This window comes from Hyla sarda, chromosome 9 (assembly GCF_029499605.1).
Source record: "Hyla sarda isolate aHylSar1 chromosome 9, aHylSar1.hap1, whole genome shotgun sequence".
NCBI classification, from domain to species: Eukaryota; Metazoa; Chordata; class Amphibia; order Anura; family Hylidae; genus Hyla; species Hyla sarda.
Genome location: NC_079197.1, coordinates 20,106,354 through 20,119,851, shown reverse-complemented (window position 1 = coordinate 20,119,851; position 13,498 = coordinate 20,106,354). Strand labels below are relative to the sequence as shown.

At 45.5% G+C, this 13,498-nt stretch overlaps 1 protein-coding gene across 1 annotated transcript in view; it reads left to right on the top strand.

The window, feature by feature from the left end:
- The window catches only part of SMC1A (structural maintenance of chromosomes 1A), a 30,322-nt gene extending 17,960 nt beyond the window's left edge, over positions 1–12,362 (top strand). Inside the window, exons 17-25 of the mRNA XM_056537679.1 lie at positions 1,968–2,113; positions 3,889–4,042; positions 5,757–5,867; positions 6,752–6,908; positions 8,081–8,235; positions 8,319–8,470; positions 9,445–9,514; positions 9,633–9,743; positions 11,847–12,362. Of these exons, the coding sequence (XP_056393654.1) occupies positions 1,968–2,113; positions 3,889–4,042; positions 5,757–5,867; positions 6,752–6,908; positions 8,081–8,235; positions 8,319–8,470; positions 9,445–9,514; positions 9,633–9,743; positions 11,847–11,927 (1,137 nt within the window). The 3' untranslated portion in view covers positions 11,928–12,362. The remainder of the gene's footprint in view (positions 1–1,967; positions 2,114–3,888; positions 4,043–5,756; positions 5,868–6,751; positions 6,909–8,080; positions 8,236–8,318; positions 8,471–9,444; positions 9,515–9,632; positions 9,744–11,846) is intronic.
- Positions 12,363–13,498: the final 1,136 nt, after the last annotated feature.

The window sequence follows — 13,498 nt, the reverse complement described above, 5'->3', positions numbered from 1 at the left end:
GGTCCGTCTGGGATAAGGGAGTGCCCGGTTTTCACTACCCCCAGCTGGATCCGGTCCCCGTATGGCTAAAACATGGTGCGAATGCACCCTTAGCAATTTTTATGGCTGCCAAGACTCCCTTTCTCGGTCGCTCTTCTTTGGGGGACACCTTACTGATGGGTATATGCTCTTGCCACTAGGAGGCGCTGACACTAGGAAGAAAAAAAGTCTGCTCCTCCCTGGCAGTATATACCTGCCCACAGGAAGTGAGGTAATCAGTTTTAGCTAGTGTCAGCAGGAGGCAAGACGCAGGTCTGAGAGCTCCCCAAACCTAGTCTTTTGTTTTAATTATTTTCTAGTAAGGGCTGTTTAGTTAGGTTCTTTACTCAGGAGCATGGCGCTACCTGTTCCCCCATATGCTGCACGGGGCATAGAGCAAAATGCACCATTAACCCCTTCCCGCCAACAGCCAGCGCCTGGGTTTGCACCTTGAGCTTAGAGAATCAGCTAGAGGGCGCCCTGAGGGCCTATTCACGCGGCGGAACTCCTGCTTGCAGAATTCCGCCTCAAATTAAAGCCCATAGATTTCTGTGGGAATCCGCACTCCTATTCACACTTCGGAATTTCAGAAGTGTGAATGGGAGTGCGGAATCCCACAGAAGTCTATGGGCTTTAATTTGAGGCAGAAATTCCGCCGTGTGAATAGACCCCGAGACTGCTGATCTAGTGACATGCAGCTGCAACATAACTTTTTATTGTTTGACTTTTGTTAGCACTCCAGAAATTCTAATCAGTCAAAATCTTTTATATGGCCGTGTAATACATGACAGGACCGAGTCTGCCTGGAGGCAGCCTGCTTTGGCTCATAGAATGGGCCTATATTAGAAATTTAGTACCTCCTCTTTCAAAGACCAGCTCTGGGGCACTATTTTAGTGTAGTGAAGAATCCTTTAAATGTTCAATTTTTTTCTAATCTACTTCTTAAAAAATAAATAAATAAATTAAAAAAAATCCTTTGAAAATCCCACCACTAGGGGTCCCCATACCTCTTGGGACACTGATGAGGTCCACAAGGCTGCAGGAGGAACACAGCCTGCAGCAACACTGCTGTAACACAGAGTTTACAATCATGTGCCTCCAGCTGTTGCAAAACTACAACTCCCAGCATGCCCGGACAGCCGAAGGCTGTCTGGGAATGCTGGGAGTTGTAGTTTTGCAAAAGCGGTAGGCAGAGTGAGGGCGGGGGAGGAGTCATCACAGTGCAGGCAAGAGATGGGCACGCCCCCTCCCTTTGGCAAGATGGAAAAGACATTGAGCAGCTATAATATGTAATTTTTTTGTGAAGTATGGATGATAGATACATAAAAATGACGTGCATGATCAGGATTAGGTACTGGGTAACATAGAACAGTTTTTTTTTATTGTGGGATCTGACAGGTACACTTTAAAGTGTTACTGTCATGATGGTCCAGCTGCAGGATATGTTTAAAACTCTAAGGCAATCTTGTACCCTGAGACTTGCCCTAGACTAACTGGAGAAGTATAGGCTCTCACGGGAGTTCTGGAAATACATCTCCTGATCGGGTTAGTCTTGGACAAGTCTCAGGGTATAAACCTATCCTGCTGCCGACCATCATCACAATGAGACCTTGTTCACACAGCGGAATTTCATAGGAAAATCTGGTGGATGAAATTCATCACGCCCCCTCCATTCACGTCTATGGGAGGGGGTGGCAGCCCTCACGCCCCCTCCCATAGACGTGAATAGCGAGGGCGTGGCCGTGATGTCTCATCCCCGTCTCGGAGGCGGCATCCTGCACAGAATGCCGGGGGCTGCACCGAGATCGTGGGGGTCCCCAGCAGCGGGACCCCTGCGATCATACATTTTATCCCCTATCCTTTTGGATAGAAGTCTGTGAAGATCCTCCACATGGTCCTTGTTGAACCAGATTAGGTCTTGTGTTAATCGGATTTATTGTGCCCTCTAGGAGGAACAAAGACACATGAAGATCATCGATGAGACCATGGCCCAGTTACAAGATCTGAAGAACCAACATTTGGCTAAAAAGTCTGAAGTAAATGACAAGAATCATCAAATGGAGGAGATCCGCAAGAAACTAGGGGGCGCCAACAAGTCAGTATAACTCTGCATCATCCGGGTTCTTATTAATACGCACTTGTGTATTGATCATTTTTAATTTAAAGGGGTACTCCGGTGCTTAAACATCTTATCCCCTATCCAAAGGATAGGGGATAAGATGCCTGAGCGCGGGAGTCCCGCCGCTGGGGACCCCTGGGATCATGCACGCGGCACCCCGTCACACGGGGGCAGAGGCATGACGTCACACGCCGCCCGCTCTGCGGTCGACCATAATCGGACCCGGAGCGAACACGCTCCGGGCACTGATTACAAATGGGGATCCACATGCATGATCCCGGGGGTCCCCAGCGGCGGGACTCCCGCGATCAGGCATCTTATCCCCTATCCTTTGGATAGGGGATAAGATGTTTAAGCACCGGAGTACCCCTTTAAAAGGGTATTCCAGAAAAAAACTGGCTCCAGAAAGTTTAAACAGATTTGTAAATTATGAATACAAATAAGAAAGGGATGTTCCGCTCACAATTAACTAGTTGAGGTAAGAAGGTTGTACACCTACACATGTGCTATGAGTAGAGATGAGCGAACTTACAGTAAATTCGATTTGTCACAAACTTCTCGGCTCGGCAGTTGATGACTTTTCCTGCGTAAATTAGTTCAGCTTTCAGGTGCTCCCGTGGGCTGGAAAAGGTGGATACAGTCCTAGGAAAGAGTCTTCTAGAACTGTATCCACCTTTTCCAGCCCACCGGAGCACCGGAAAGCTGAACTAATTTATGCAGAAAAAGTTATCAACTGCCGAGCCGAGAAGTCCGTGACGAATCGAATTTACTGTAAGTTCACTCATCTCTAGCTATGAGGTTTATTTTGCATATATAATTGTATTTTAATAACATTTGTAATATTTTGTATCATATAATTGAAGCACGGTCTTAATTTATATTTAACCAGATATAATTTATGTATCAGTTTTTGCTAATACTAGTTTTGAGGGGTTGGTATTTGTTTAATTCTTACTAGATTTGTAAATTACTTCTGTTAAAAAAAAAATCTTAATCCTTCCAGTAATTATCAGCTGCTGAAGTTGCTGTTCTTTTCTGTCTGGCAACAGTGCTCTCTGCTGACATCTCTGCTTGTCTCGGGAACTGCACAGCGTAGAAGAGGTTTGCTATGGGGATTTGCTTCTACTCTGGGCAGTTCCTGAGACACGTGTCATCAGAGAGCACTTAGACAGAAAAGAACAACTCAACTTCAGCAGCTCATAAGTACTGAAAGGATTAAGATTTTTTTTTAAAAATTTTTATAGAAGTAATTTACAAATCTGTTTAACTTTCTGGAGCCAGTTGATTTATTTATATATATTATATATGTATGTGTATATGTTTTTTTTTCCTGGATAACCCCTTTAAGTCAGATCTTGCCATCTGCTTATTAGATATTCTGAAGAGTGCTCTCTGCTCTCTCCCCCTACCACTCTCGGCCACAGGCATGCTGCGAGTTGTAGTCTTGCAACAGCTGGAGGCACACTGGTTGGGAAACACTGCTAGCCAGCCATAATAAATTCTCTCTTCCTAAAGTGCTTTTTGATATGTGGTGGGCTTTTTTATTTTATTAGCCTCATTTGTTAGTCCAGTATTTCCCAACCAGAGTGCCTCCAGCCTTTGCAAAATTACAACTCCCAGCAGGCCCGGACAGCCTTCGGCTGTCCGGGCCTGCTGGGAGTTGTGGTTTTGCACCAGCTGGAGGTACCCTGGTTTGGAAACACTGCGTTAGTCTATAAAGATTGTAAATGGCATTTTTCGTGTCCCTTCAGGGAGATGACGCACCTGCAGAAAGAAGTCACCGCCATTGAGACCAAACTGGAGCAGAAGCGCAGCGATCGACACAACCTGCTGCAGGCCTGCAAGATGCAGGATATTAAGCTTCCCCTGTCTAAGGGCACCATGGACGACATCAGCCAGGGGGAGGTGAGAACAGCAAAAGATTCTTCTTATAGGGAGACTGGACTGTAAATTTCTATTATATATTAGCTGGGCATTAAAGGAATGGGGAATTCTCACAGTTAGGATAGTAATTCTTGCTTCGGGCACTAGGGGATAAGTGACAGATCTGACCCCCCCCCCCCCCCCCCAAGGGTCCTGCCTTTATGAGAGGAGTGCATGCTGGGAACCGCGCACGGCCCCATTCATTCTCTATGGGAGCACCGAAGAGACACGAGTGCTGTAGTCCAGCATCTCCGGCGCTGCTATAGAAATAGAGAGCATGGCCTCCCCAGCACGCACTCCTCTGTGAGCCAGGGCCCGATTCGGAGATCGGGCAGGGGGTATGGTGCCCCTGTGGATAGGGGGTAAGTTTAATTTTTGCTGCACAGCCCCTTTTAATAGGAAGAAGTGGGGACCGTATTAAGAGCGAGGAAAAGAGGGGGGATATTTTTAGGTATACTATTGGTTGCGAGCCCTCTTACAGCCAACAATCTCCATTATTGCTTTTATCGGTTATATCGGTGGAGCCCTGCTTTTAAGTCAATGGGTTCCTCATGGAATGCAGAACCACAGCTGCTTTATGTAATCTCTGTCTGCTCTGCTTAATACATAGCAGACCCAACTGGGCTCCCCCCCCTGTTCAGTGATCGGCTGAGCAGCCCGCCACTTGGGCTCATCTCAGACAGTGGTGGCCGGACAGGTTAATAGTTCAGCCCCTATACAGGAGATCCAGGGGGCCCTAGCGGACGTACCTCTCCGCAATCAGACACTTATTCCCTTCCCTATTCTGTGAAGTACCCCCTTAAAAGGGTAGTCCAGTGGTGAAAAACGTATTCCCTATCCTAAGGATAGGGGATAAGTGTCAGACTGCGGGGTGTCCGACCGCTGGGGCCCCCTGCGATCTCTCTGTACTGTACTGGGCTCGCTGGCCAGATAGCGGGTGTTGGCCACCGCACGAAGCGGCAGCCAACACGACCCTCAATACAGCGCTAAGGCGGAGCTGGAGATTGCCGAAGGCAGCGCTTTGGCTCTGCCATAGAGTTGTATTGAGGGGGTGTGTCAGTTGCTACTTCGTGCTGTGGTCAACACGCCACCTTTCCGCGGGCTGCCGGGGCCCCGTACAGGAGATCGTGGGGGGGCCCCAGCGGTCAGACCCCCCGCGATCTGAAACTTATCCCCTATCCTTAGGATAGGGGATAAGTTTTTCACCACTGGATATCTCCTTTAACTCATGACTCCCAATGGGGTATTTCACAATATGATCCTGGGATTTAAATGGGTGCTCCACTGGCCAGCGTTCGGAATATTTAGTTCTGAACGCTGTGTGTGTGCGCTCGCTGCAGGGGGTCGGCCAAGCCCCCTCGTGATGTCAGGCCTTGTCCCCTCAATGCAAGTCTATGGGAGAGGGCGTGGCAGCAGTCATGGACATGCATTGAGGGGGCGTGTCCTGGCGGAATGAGGGGGCGTGACCGACCCCCGCAGCACACACACCGTTCGGAACTAAAAGTTCCCAATGCTGGCCAGTGGAGTACTCCTTTTAATCCTGACAACCCTCATAGTGTATACAGTTACAGTAAAACTTGATTGATCCAGGTTGTTGTTGTTGTGTGTTTTTTAAATTTTTTTTATATTTTTTTTTTCATTTTCGCAGATACAGTCTTCAATGATTAACAGCTTCTTCGTTGTTTGTGTTTTATAGGGGGGATCACAGGGAGAAGAATCTGTCGGCAGCTCCCAGAGGTCCTCTAATCTGTACGCTAAAGAAGCTTTAATCGAGATAGACTACAGTGAACTCTCTGAGGACCTTAAGGTAAGTTCTGAACCCTGTTCCTTCCAATAGGGCAGTGCCTACTAACCAGGGTGCCTCCAGCTGTTGCAAAATTACAACTCCCAGCATGGCTGTCTGGGCATCCTGGGAGTTGTAGTTTTGCAACAGCTGGAGGCACACTGGTTGGAAAGCAAAGAGAAGGCATATATTTCAAATGACAATACATATAAATGAAACTCACCAACAATAAGCATTTTTATATCTTTTTATCCTTTGTTAGTTCCACTCAGATTAGTCACATATTAACATAAGAGCCTGGAGTCCATTCCATTACGGCCAAATAGTTTGACGCCACCTTTCGGAGGACCTTCCCTCGTAGTCAGGCACATGACTAGCATATCCTGTGTAAAGGAACTAGCGTTTTGATAGATTAAAGGGGTACTCCAGTGGAAAACATACTTTTTTTTTTTTTTTTTAAACCAACTGGTGCCAGAAAGTGAAACAGATTTGAAAATCACTTCTATTAAAAAAATCTTAATCCTTCCAGTACTTATCAGCTGCTGTATGATCCACAGGAAGTTGTTTTCCTTTTTAAAATTCCTTTCTGTCTGACCACAGTGCTCTCTGCTGACACCTCTGTCCATTTTAGGAACTGTCCAGAGTAGAAGCAAACCCCCATAGTAAACCTCTCCTGCTGTGGACAGAGGTGTCAGCAGAGAGCACTGTGGTCAAACAGAAAATAAATTCAAAAATAAAAGAACTTCCTGTGGAGCATACAGCACATGACAAGTACTGGAAGGATTAAGATTTTTAAATAGAAGTAATTTACAAATCTGTTTAACTTTCTGGCTCCAGTTGATTTAGAAAAAAAATGTTTTCCAGTGGAGTACCCCTTTAACCATTTTGTGTCCCATTTTCCTAAATAGGATGCTGTGGCGGATGATGACATTAAGCAAGAAATGAGCGCCTTGCAGCAGAAGCTGAATGAGCAGCAGAGTATCCTGCAACGTATCTCCGCCCCCAACATGAAGGCGATGGAGAAGCTGGAGAGCGTCAGGGACAAGTTCCAGGAGACGTCCGACGGTAAGGCTGTGTTCACACTACGGAATTTCCGTACAGAATTCTGTACTCGGCCCTCAAGTTTCGGTACAGCCATCAATAGGATTCTGCTGCACAGTGCACACTCTGAAATTTCAGTGGCTGAAAGAAGGATTTTGCTAATTCTTTCGGCGGAATACATTGCCGTCTATGGGGACGGCAATGGCCACTCGGCCCTAGCGTTGAAGCGACAGATTTCTTAGTCTGAACCCAGCATAAGTAGCTTGGTATATTATTTTGCTGAGTTTTAAAGGGTTCCTCCTCTTTGCTGCTGTCTTCCTTGCAAGAATAGGTAAAATAAGTGACACGTTTTGGGGGCTCTGTCCCCCTTCATCATTGTCATACACAAGTTGGTGAGCAGCCATTTTGACAGCCAACCTGTCCTTCCTGACCCCTGATAGGGGTTCTGATTACCTAAGGTAATATACGAGACGCTGTCCTCTGTTTTGTTTTTTTATTTTTATTTTTTTCCTCCTTCATAAAGAATTTTTGAAGTGATTGTAGGGATCGCAATGGCAGATTGGGTGGTACTGTTCCCAAAAGCCGCACAATGGCGGAAGCGCATGCTATATTGCAGAAGGTTTTTATGCTGTTAGGGTTCGTTCACACGGACGGAACCACAGTGTATATTACGCTGCGTATCTGCTGACGATGGACCCTACAGTGTTGCCACTATCTGTGTCTGCTCATAGCGGCAATCCACCACTACGAGCAGACACACTGCAATGTGCGAGTCACCGCGTGCATGCGCAGTATACTTGCATACTTGTGTATGACAATCTGATGAAGGGAGACAGAGCCCCCAAAACGTCACTTATTTTACCTATTCTTGCAAGGAAGACAGCAGCAAAGAGGAGGAACCCTTTAAAACTCAGCAAAACAATGTACCAAGCTACTTTTGGCTGGGTTCAAACTAAGAAATCTGTCACTTCGACGCTAGAGCCCTGTGACGGGCGTCACGCTCCCTCCCATAGACATGAATGGAGAGGGTGTGAAGTAACATCCCCGTCTCGGAGGCGGCGCACAGAATGCCGGGGGTTGTGCCGAGATTGCGGGGGTCCCCAGCAGTGGGACCCCTGCGATCATTTATCTTATCTCCTATCCTTTGGATAGGGGATAAGATGTATAAAGCCGGAATGTTAAATCTTTTCTTGTAGAGTTTGAAGCCGCTCGTAAGCGAGCCAAGAAAGCCAAGCAAGCCTTTGAGCAGACAAAGAAAGAGCGGTTCGACCGGTTCAACGCTTGCTTCGAATCTGTAGCGACAAATATTGATGAAATCTACAAAGCCTTGTCCAGGAATAGCAGTGCCCAAGTAAGATCATTTCCCATATTGTGCAAATTGTCTTCATCGCCCTTTATCTGACTAATCCTAATGTTATACTGAATTGCACACAGGCTTTCCTGGGGCCAGAAAACCCTGAAGAACCCTACTTAGATGGCATCAACTACAACTGTGTGGCCCCCGGAAAACGGTTTAGGCCCATGGACAACTTGTCCGGAGGAGAGAAAACTGTTGCAGCACTTGCCTTGCTCTTTGCGATTCACAGGTAAGGGACCTATTCCTGCTCTGTTTGGTGTAGACCTGTATGGACTATTCTATGGAAAGGCTATCAATATAGCATTGGTGAAGATGAAAGAACACGTGGGAGATGGGGGCACAGTAATAATTGTGACACAGGAGGGAGGAGATTAGGGGACACTGACTGTGACGGGGAGAGATGAGGAGACACTAATGACTGACGGGGAGAGATGAGGGGACACTAATGACTGATGGGGAGAGACGAGGGGACCACTAATGACTGTGACACAGGGAGAGATGAGTGGACACTAATGACTGTGACACAGGTAGAGATGAGTGGACACTAATGACTGTGACACAGGGAGATATGAGGGGACACTAATGACTGTGACACAGGGAGAGATGAGGGGACACTAATGGCTGTGCCACAGGGAGAGATGAGGGGACACTAATGACTGACACAGGGAGAGATGAGGGGACACTAATGACTGTGACACAGGGAGTGATGAGGGGACACTAATGACTGTGACACAGGGAGTGATGAGGGGACACTAATGACTGACACAGGGAGAGATGAGGGGACACTAATGACTGTGACACAGGGAGAGATGAGGGGACACTAATGACTGTGACACAGGGAGAGATGAGGGGACACTAATGACTGTGCCACAGGGAGAGATGAGGGGACACTAATGACTAATACAGAAGAGATGAGGGGACACTAATGACTGTGACACAGGGAGAGATGAGGGGACACTAATGACTGTGACACAGGGAGAGATGAGGGGACACTAATGACTGTGACACAGGGAGAGATGAGGGGACACTAATGACTGTGACACAGGGAGAGATGAGGGGACACTAGTGACTGTGACACAGGGAGAGATGAGGGGACACTAATGACTGTGACACGGGGAGAGATGAGGGGACACTAATGACATCATATGATGTTACATCCTGGCTCCTAGATCCATAATATATTCCTTCCCGTTTATTCTCTAGTTACAAGCCGTCGCCGTTCTTCGTGCTGGATGAGATAGACGCTGCCTTGGATAACACAAACATAGGAAAGGTGAGGAAATTCTCCATCTTCTGTTGTGTTGGGAAGATCTTGTGTTTTTTATATCGTCCGTGTGTTTCCGTGTCTCTGAACCTTTACAAGCCATGTGACCATGTATCTTTCGTCTTAGGTGGCCAACTACATTAAGGAACAGTCGGTGACTAACTTCCAGGCCATTGTCATTTCCCTTAAGGAGGAATTTTACACGAAGGCAGAGAGCTTGGTTGGCGTTTATCCTGAGGTAAGTAGCGGATCTGCCGGGGGAACTTACCATTTAATAGTCTCAGGGGGTCACTAACTTTTCAACATGGTACTTGAAAAAACTTTGATATATATGTTATTTTCTCTTTTCTTGTATTATAGATTATATCAATGTTTTTCTAACTAGCGTGCCTCCAGCTGTTGCAAAACTACAACTCCCAGCATGCCCAGACAGCCGTTGGCTGTCTGGGCATGCTGGGATTTGTAGTTTTGCATCAGCTGGAGGCACCCTGGTTGGGAAACACTGATAAGCAATACAAGGGGGATATTTGTTCACTGCATTAGATTTTAGCAGAATGTGCCGTATATACAAAGCGTTATACTGTGTTTAAAAATTCTATTTATTTTCTCAAAAATGCCGAACCTTTTAAAGGGGTACTCCACTGGAAAAAAAAATTCTAAATCAACTGGTGCTAGAAAGGTAAAAAGCCCAGTTGGGCTAATTTTATTTTGACATTTTCATTTTTTCCTCCTCGCCTTCTAAAAATCAAACTCTTTTTTTATATTTTCATCCACAGACTAGTATGAGGGCTTGTTTTTTGCGTGACCAGTTGTCCTTTGTAATGACATCACTCATTATATCATAAAATGTATGGCACAACCAAAAAATACTATTTGTGTGGGGAAATTGATAAGAAAATTGCAATTTAGCAAATTTTGGAAGGTTTCGTTTTCATGCTGTACACTTAACAGTAAAATAGACATGTTTCCTTTATTCTGTGGGTCAATACGATTTAAAATGATACCCATGATTACATTCTATTATTGTACTGCTTAAAAAAAATCACAACGTTTTTAACCAAATTAGTGCGTTTAAAATCCCTCTATTTTGCTGACCTATAACTTTATTTTTCCCATATAAGCGGCGATACGAGGGCTAATTTTTTGCGTCATGATCTGTACTTAAAAAAAAAAAAATTATACTACATTTGCATATATAAAACGTTTAATACATTTTTTATAAATTTTTGGGGGAATAAAATGTTGTAATGAAAGTAGTAATTTTGGACTTTTATTTTTTTACTTTTATTTTTACACTTTAATAGTCCCCATAGGGGACTATTTATAGCAATCATTTGATTGCTAATACTGTTCAGTGCTATGCATAGGACATAGCACTGATCAGTGTTATCGGTTATCTTCTGCTCTGGTCTGCTCGATCTCAGACCAGAGCAGAAGATGCCGGGAGATGGACCCAGGCAGGTGAGCCATTACAGATGATCGGATCGCCGCGGCAGCGCTGTCGGCGATCCGATCAAGCATTTTTCTGACCGCACTCCCTGATGGGTTAATGGCAGACATCCGCACAATCGCGGATGTAGGCCATTAACGGCGGGTTCCTGGCTGCTATCAGCAGCCGGGAACTGACGCGCATGATCCGAGCATCGCTCTGACGCTCGCGGTCATGTACAGGACGTAAATGTACGTCCTGGTGCGTTAAGTACCACCGCACCAGGACGTACATTTATGTCTTGCGTCATTAAGGGGTTAAAGTTGTCAGACTGGAAATAACTACACAACTTCCTGTGGGGAGCATACAGCAGCTAAGTACTGGAAGGGTTAAGATTTTTAAATAGAAGTAATTTACAATTCTGTTTAAGGTTCTGGCACCAGTTGATTTAAAAAATAAACTTTTTCACCGGAGTACCCCTTTAAGGCTGTGTTCACAACTACCATCATAGTATCAATTCTGAGCTTCATTGTCTCTTTCCTCAGACTTGATAGGAAGGATAGTGCAGCATGCTGTGCTTACAGACCCCCTAAAGCGTTGGTTCAGAAGCACTCAGTTGTGCCCCTTCTTTTGTTTTTTGTTTTTCTTACTCTGCAAGTGCACTGTGTGCAGATGCATCGGAAGTCTGTCCAGCCCGTACAACTCTTCTGCCCCCTCAATGGCTTCCTGCTGCCTTAAAATCTAATGAGCAGTACTATGAGCTCCCCCTCTTCACATCACTGGTCTTGTCCTGAGCAGACAGGGGGGGAGCAGGGACAGCAGCTCCGTTATATGTCTAATAATTGTATAGTGTTGCTTCAGTTACATTATGTTTATGCCTAAGAAATATACTTTTTATTTTGGCCTTTGCAGCAAGGGGATTGCGTGATCAGCAAGGTCCTGACCTTCGACCTTACCAAGTACCAAGATGCCAACCCAAATCCAAATGATTAGTAGGGGACTTGCCATTGTCTGGATTTGTCCACTGTTTTATACTCCTGGAGCGGTCTTATTTTAAATGGGACATTTTAACTTATCATGACTTCACTTGGTCTCCCTGGTCGTGGAATTATGTATATGGACTCGCGGACGCCATCCAGGTGCGAATGGGAAAGGCCGCAAAGCTGCCCCATGGTTTATCCTCCTCCCTTCTACGTATTTTGTGTTTTAACTACATCATGGTGTAATTATCAGATATTTTTTTTGTTTCCTCTTACTATTGTGGCATTACTGTGTTTAGCGCTGAACCTTCCGGATTTTTAGATGAGTGCTTTTTACAGCTTTTTACTATTATGTCTATGATGCCTTTTTATTGTTTTAGTGTCTTACATATTTTTGCCTCTGCAGATGTCAGATTGTTTTGCAATAAAGAAAATAATAACTTTACAAGCATCCAGCTTTAATATTAAAAAGGAAAAGTTGTCCCGGTAAGGATCTACCATCCATTACAGAAGATGAATTCTCTAATACACTACATGGGAAAGTACAGAACTCCAGCCAAAACTAGAATGTCCCTTCTCCACAGGATAGGGGATAAGTAGGTGATCGCTAGGGGTCTGACCTCTGGGATCCCCCGCAATCTTCAGGACGGGACCCGGCTCTCTCAATGAGGGGCACATGTCATCTACCGGTAGACTGCACGCCCTCCATTCATTTCTATGGCAGTGCTGATGATGCCTAAGAGCTGTACTCTGGTCTTTTCGGCGCTCCCATAGAAATGAATAGAGCGTGTGCCGTCTGCAGCAAGTGCTCCTCACTGAGGGCTGGGTCCCATTCCGGAGGTTGCAGTGGTGTCCCAGCAGTCAGACCCCCTGGGATCAAATACTTATACCCTATCCTGGTAATAAGGGCATAAGTTAGTTTGGGCTGAAGTTCTCCTTTAATGATAGAATTCAGGTACAGTGGCCCCTCAAGTTACAATATTAATCGGTTCCAGGACAACCATCGTATGTTGAGACCAGAACTCTATGGAAACCTGGTAATTGGTTCTGAAGCCCCAAAATGTCATCCAAAAATAGGAAAAAGTGAGGATTAAAGAAAAATAAGTAGATAACTAATAGAGATAAAGCAAATTTTGACATATAAAAGTAATAAAGATCTGCTGGGAGCTGTAATCACTGTCTATGTAGAGGACAGGAGCTTCTTCAGGATCCTGTACAGTACAAAGTGTCCTAAAAAAGTAACATGGAGCCGCCCTCACCTGGTGTCCAAAGGAGCAGCTAACCCTGGTACAGGTAAAGAGTACAGAACATGTAATACCTCCCTGTACTGTAGGGGGCGCTACCAGACACCAGTCAGTGCATGCACTTCAGTAATACAGGTAAATAGTACAGAACATGTTATACCTCCCTGTATTGTAGGGGGTGCTACCAGACACCAGTCAGTGCATGCACTTCAGTAATACAGGTAAATAGTAGTACAGAACATGTTATACCTCCCTGTACTGTAGGGGGTGCTACCAGACACCAGTCAGTGCATGCACTTCAGTAATACAGGTAAAAAGTACAGAACATGTAATACCTCCC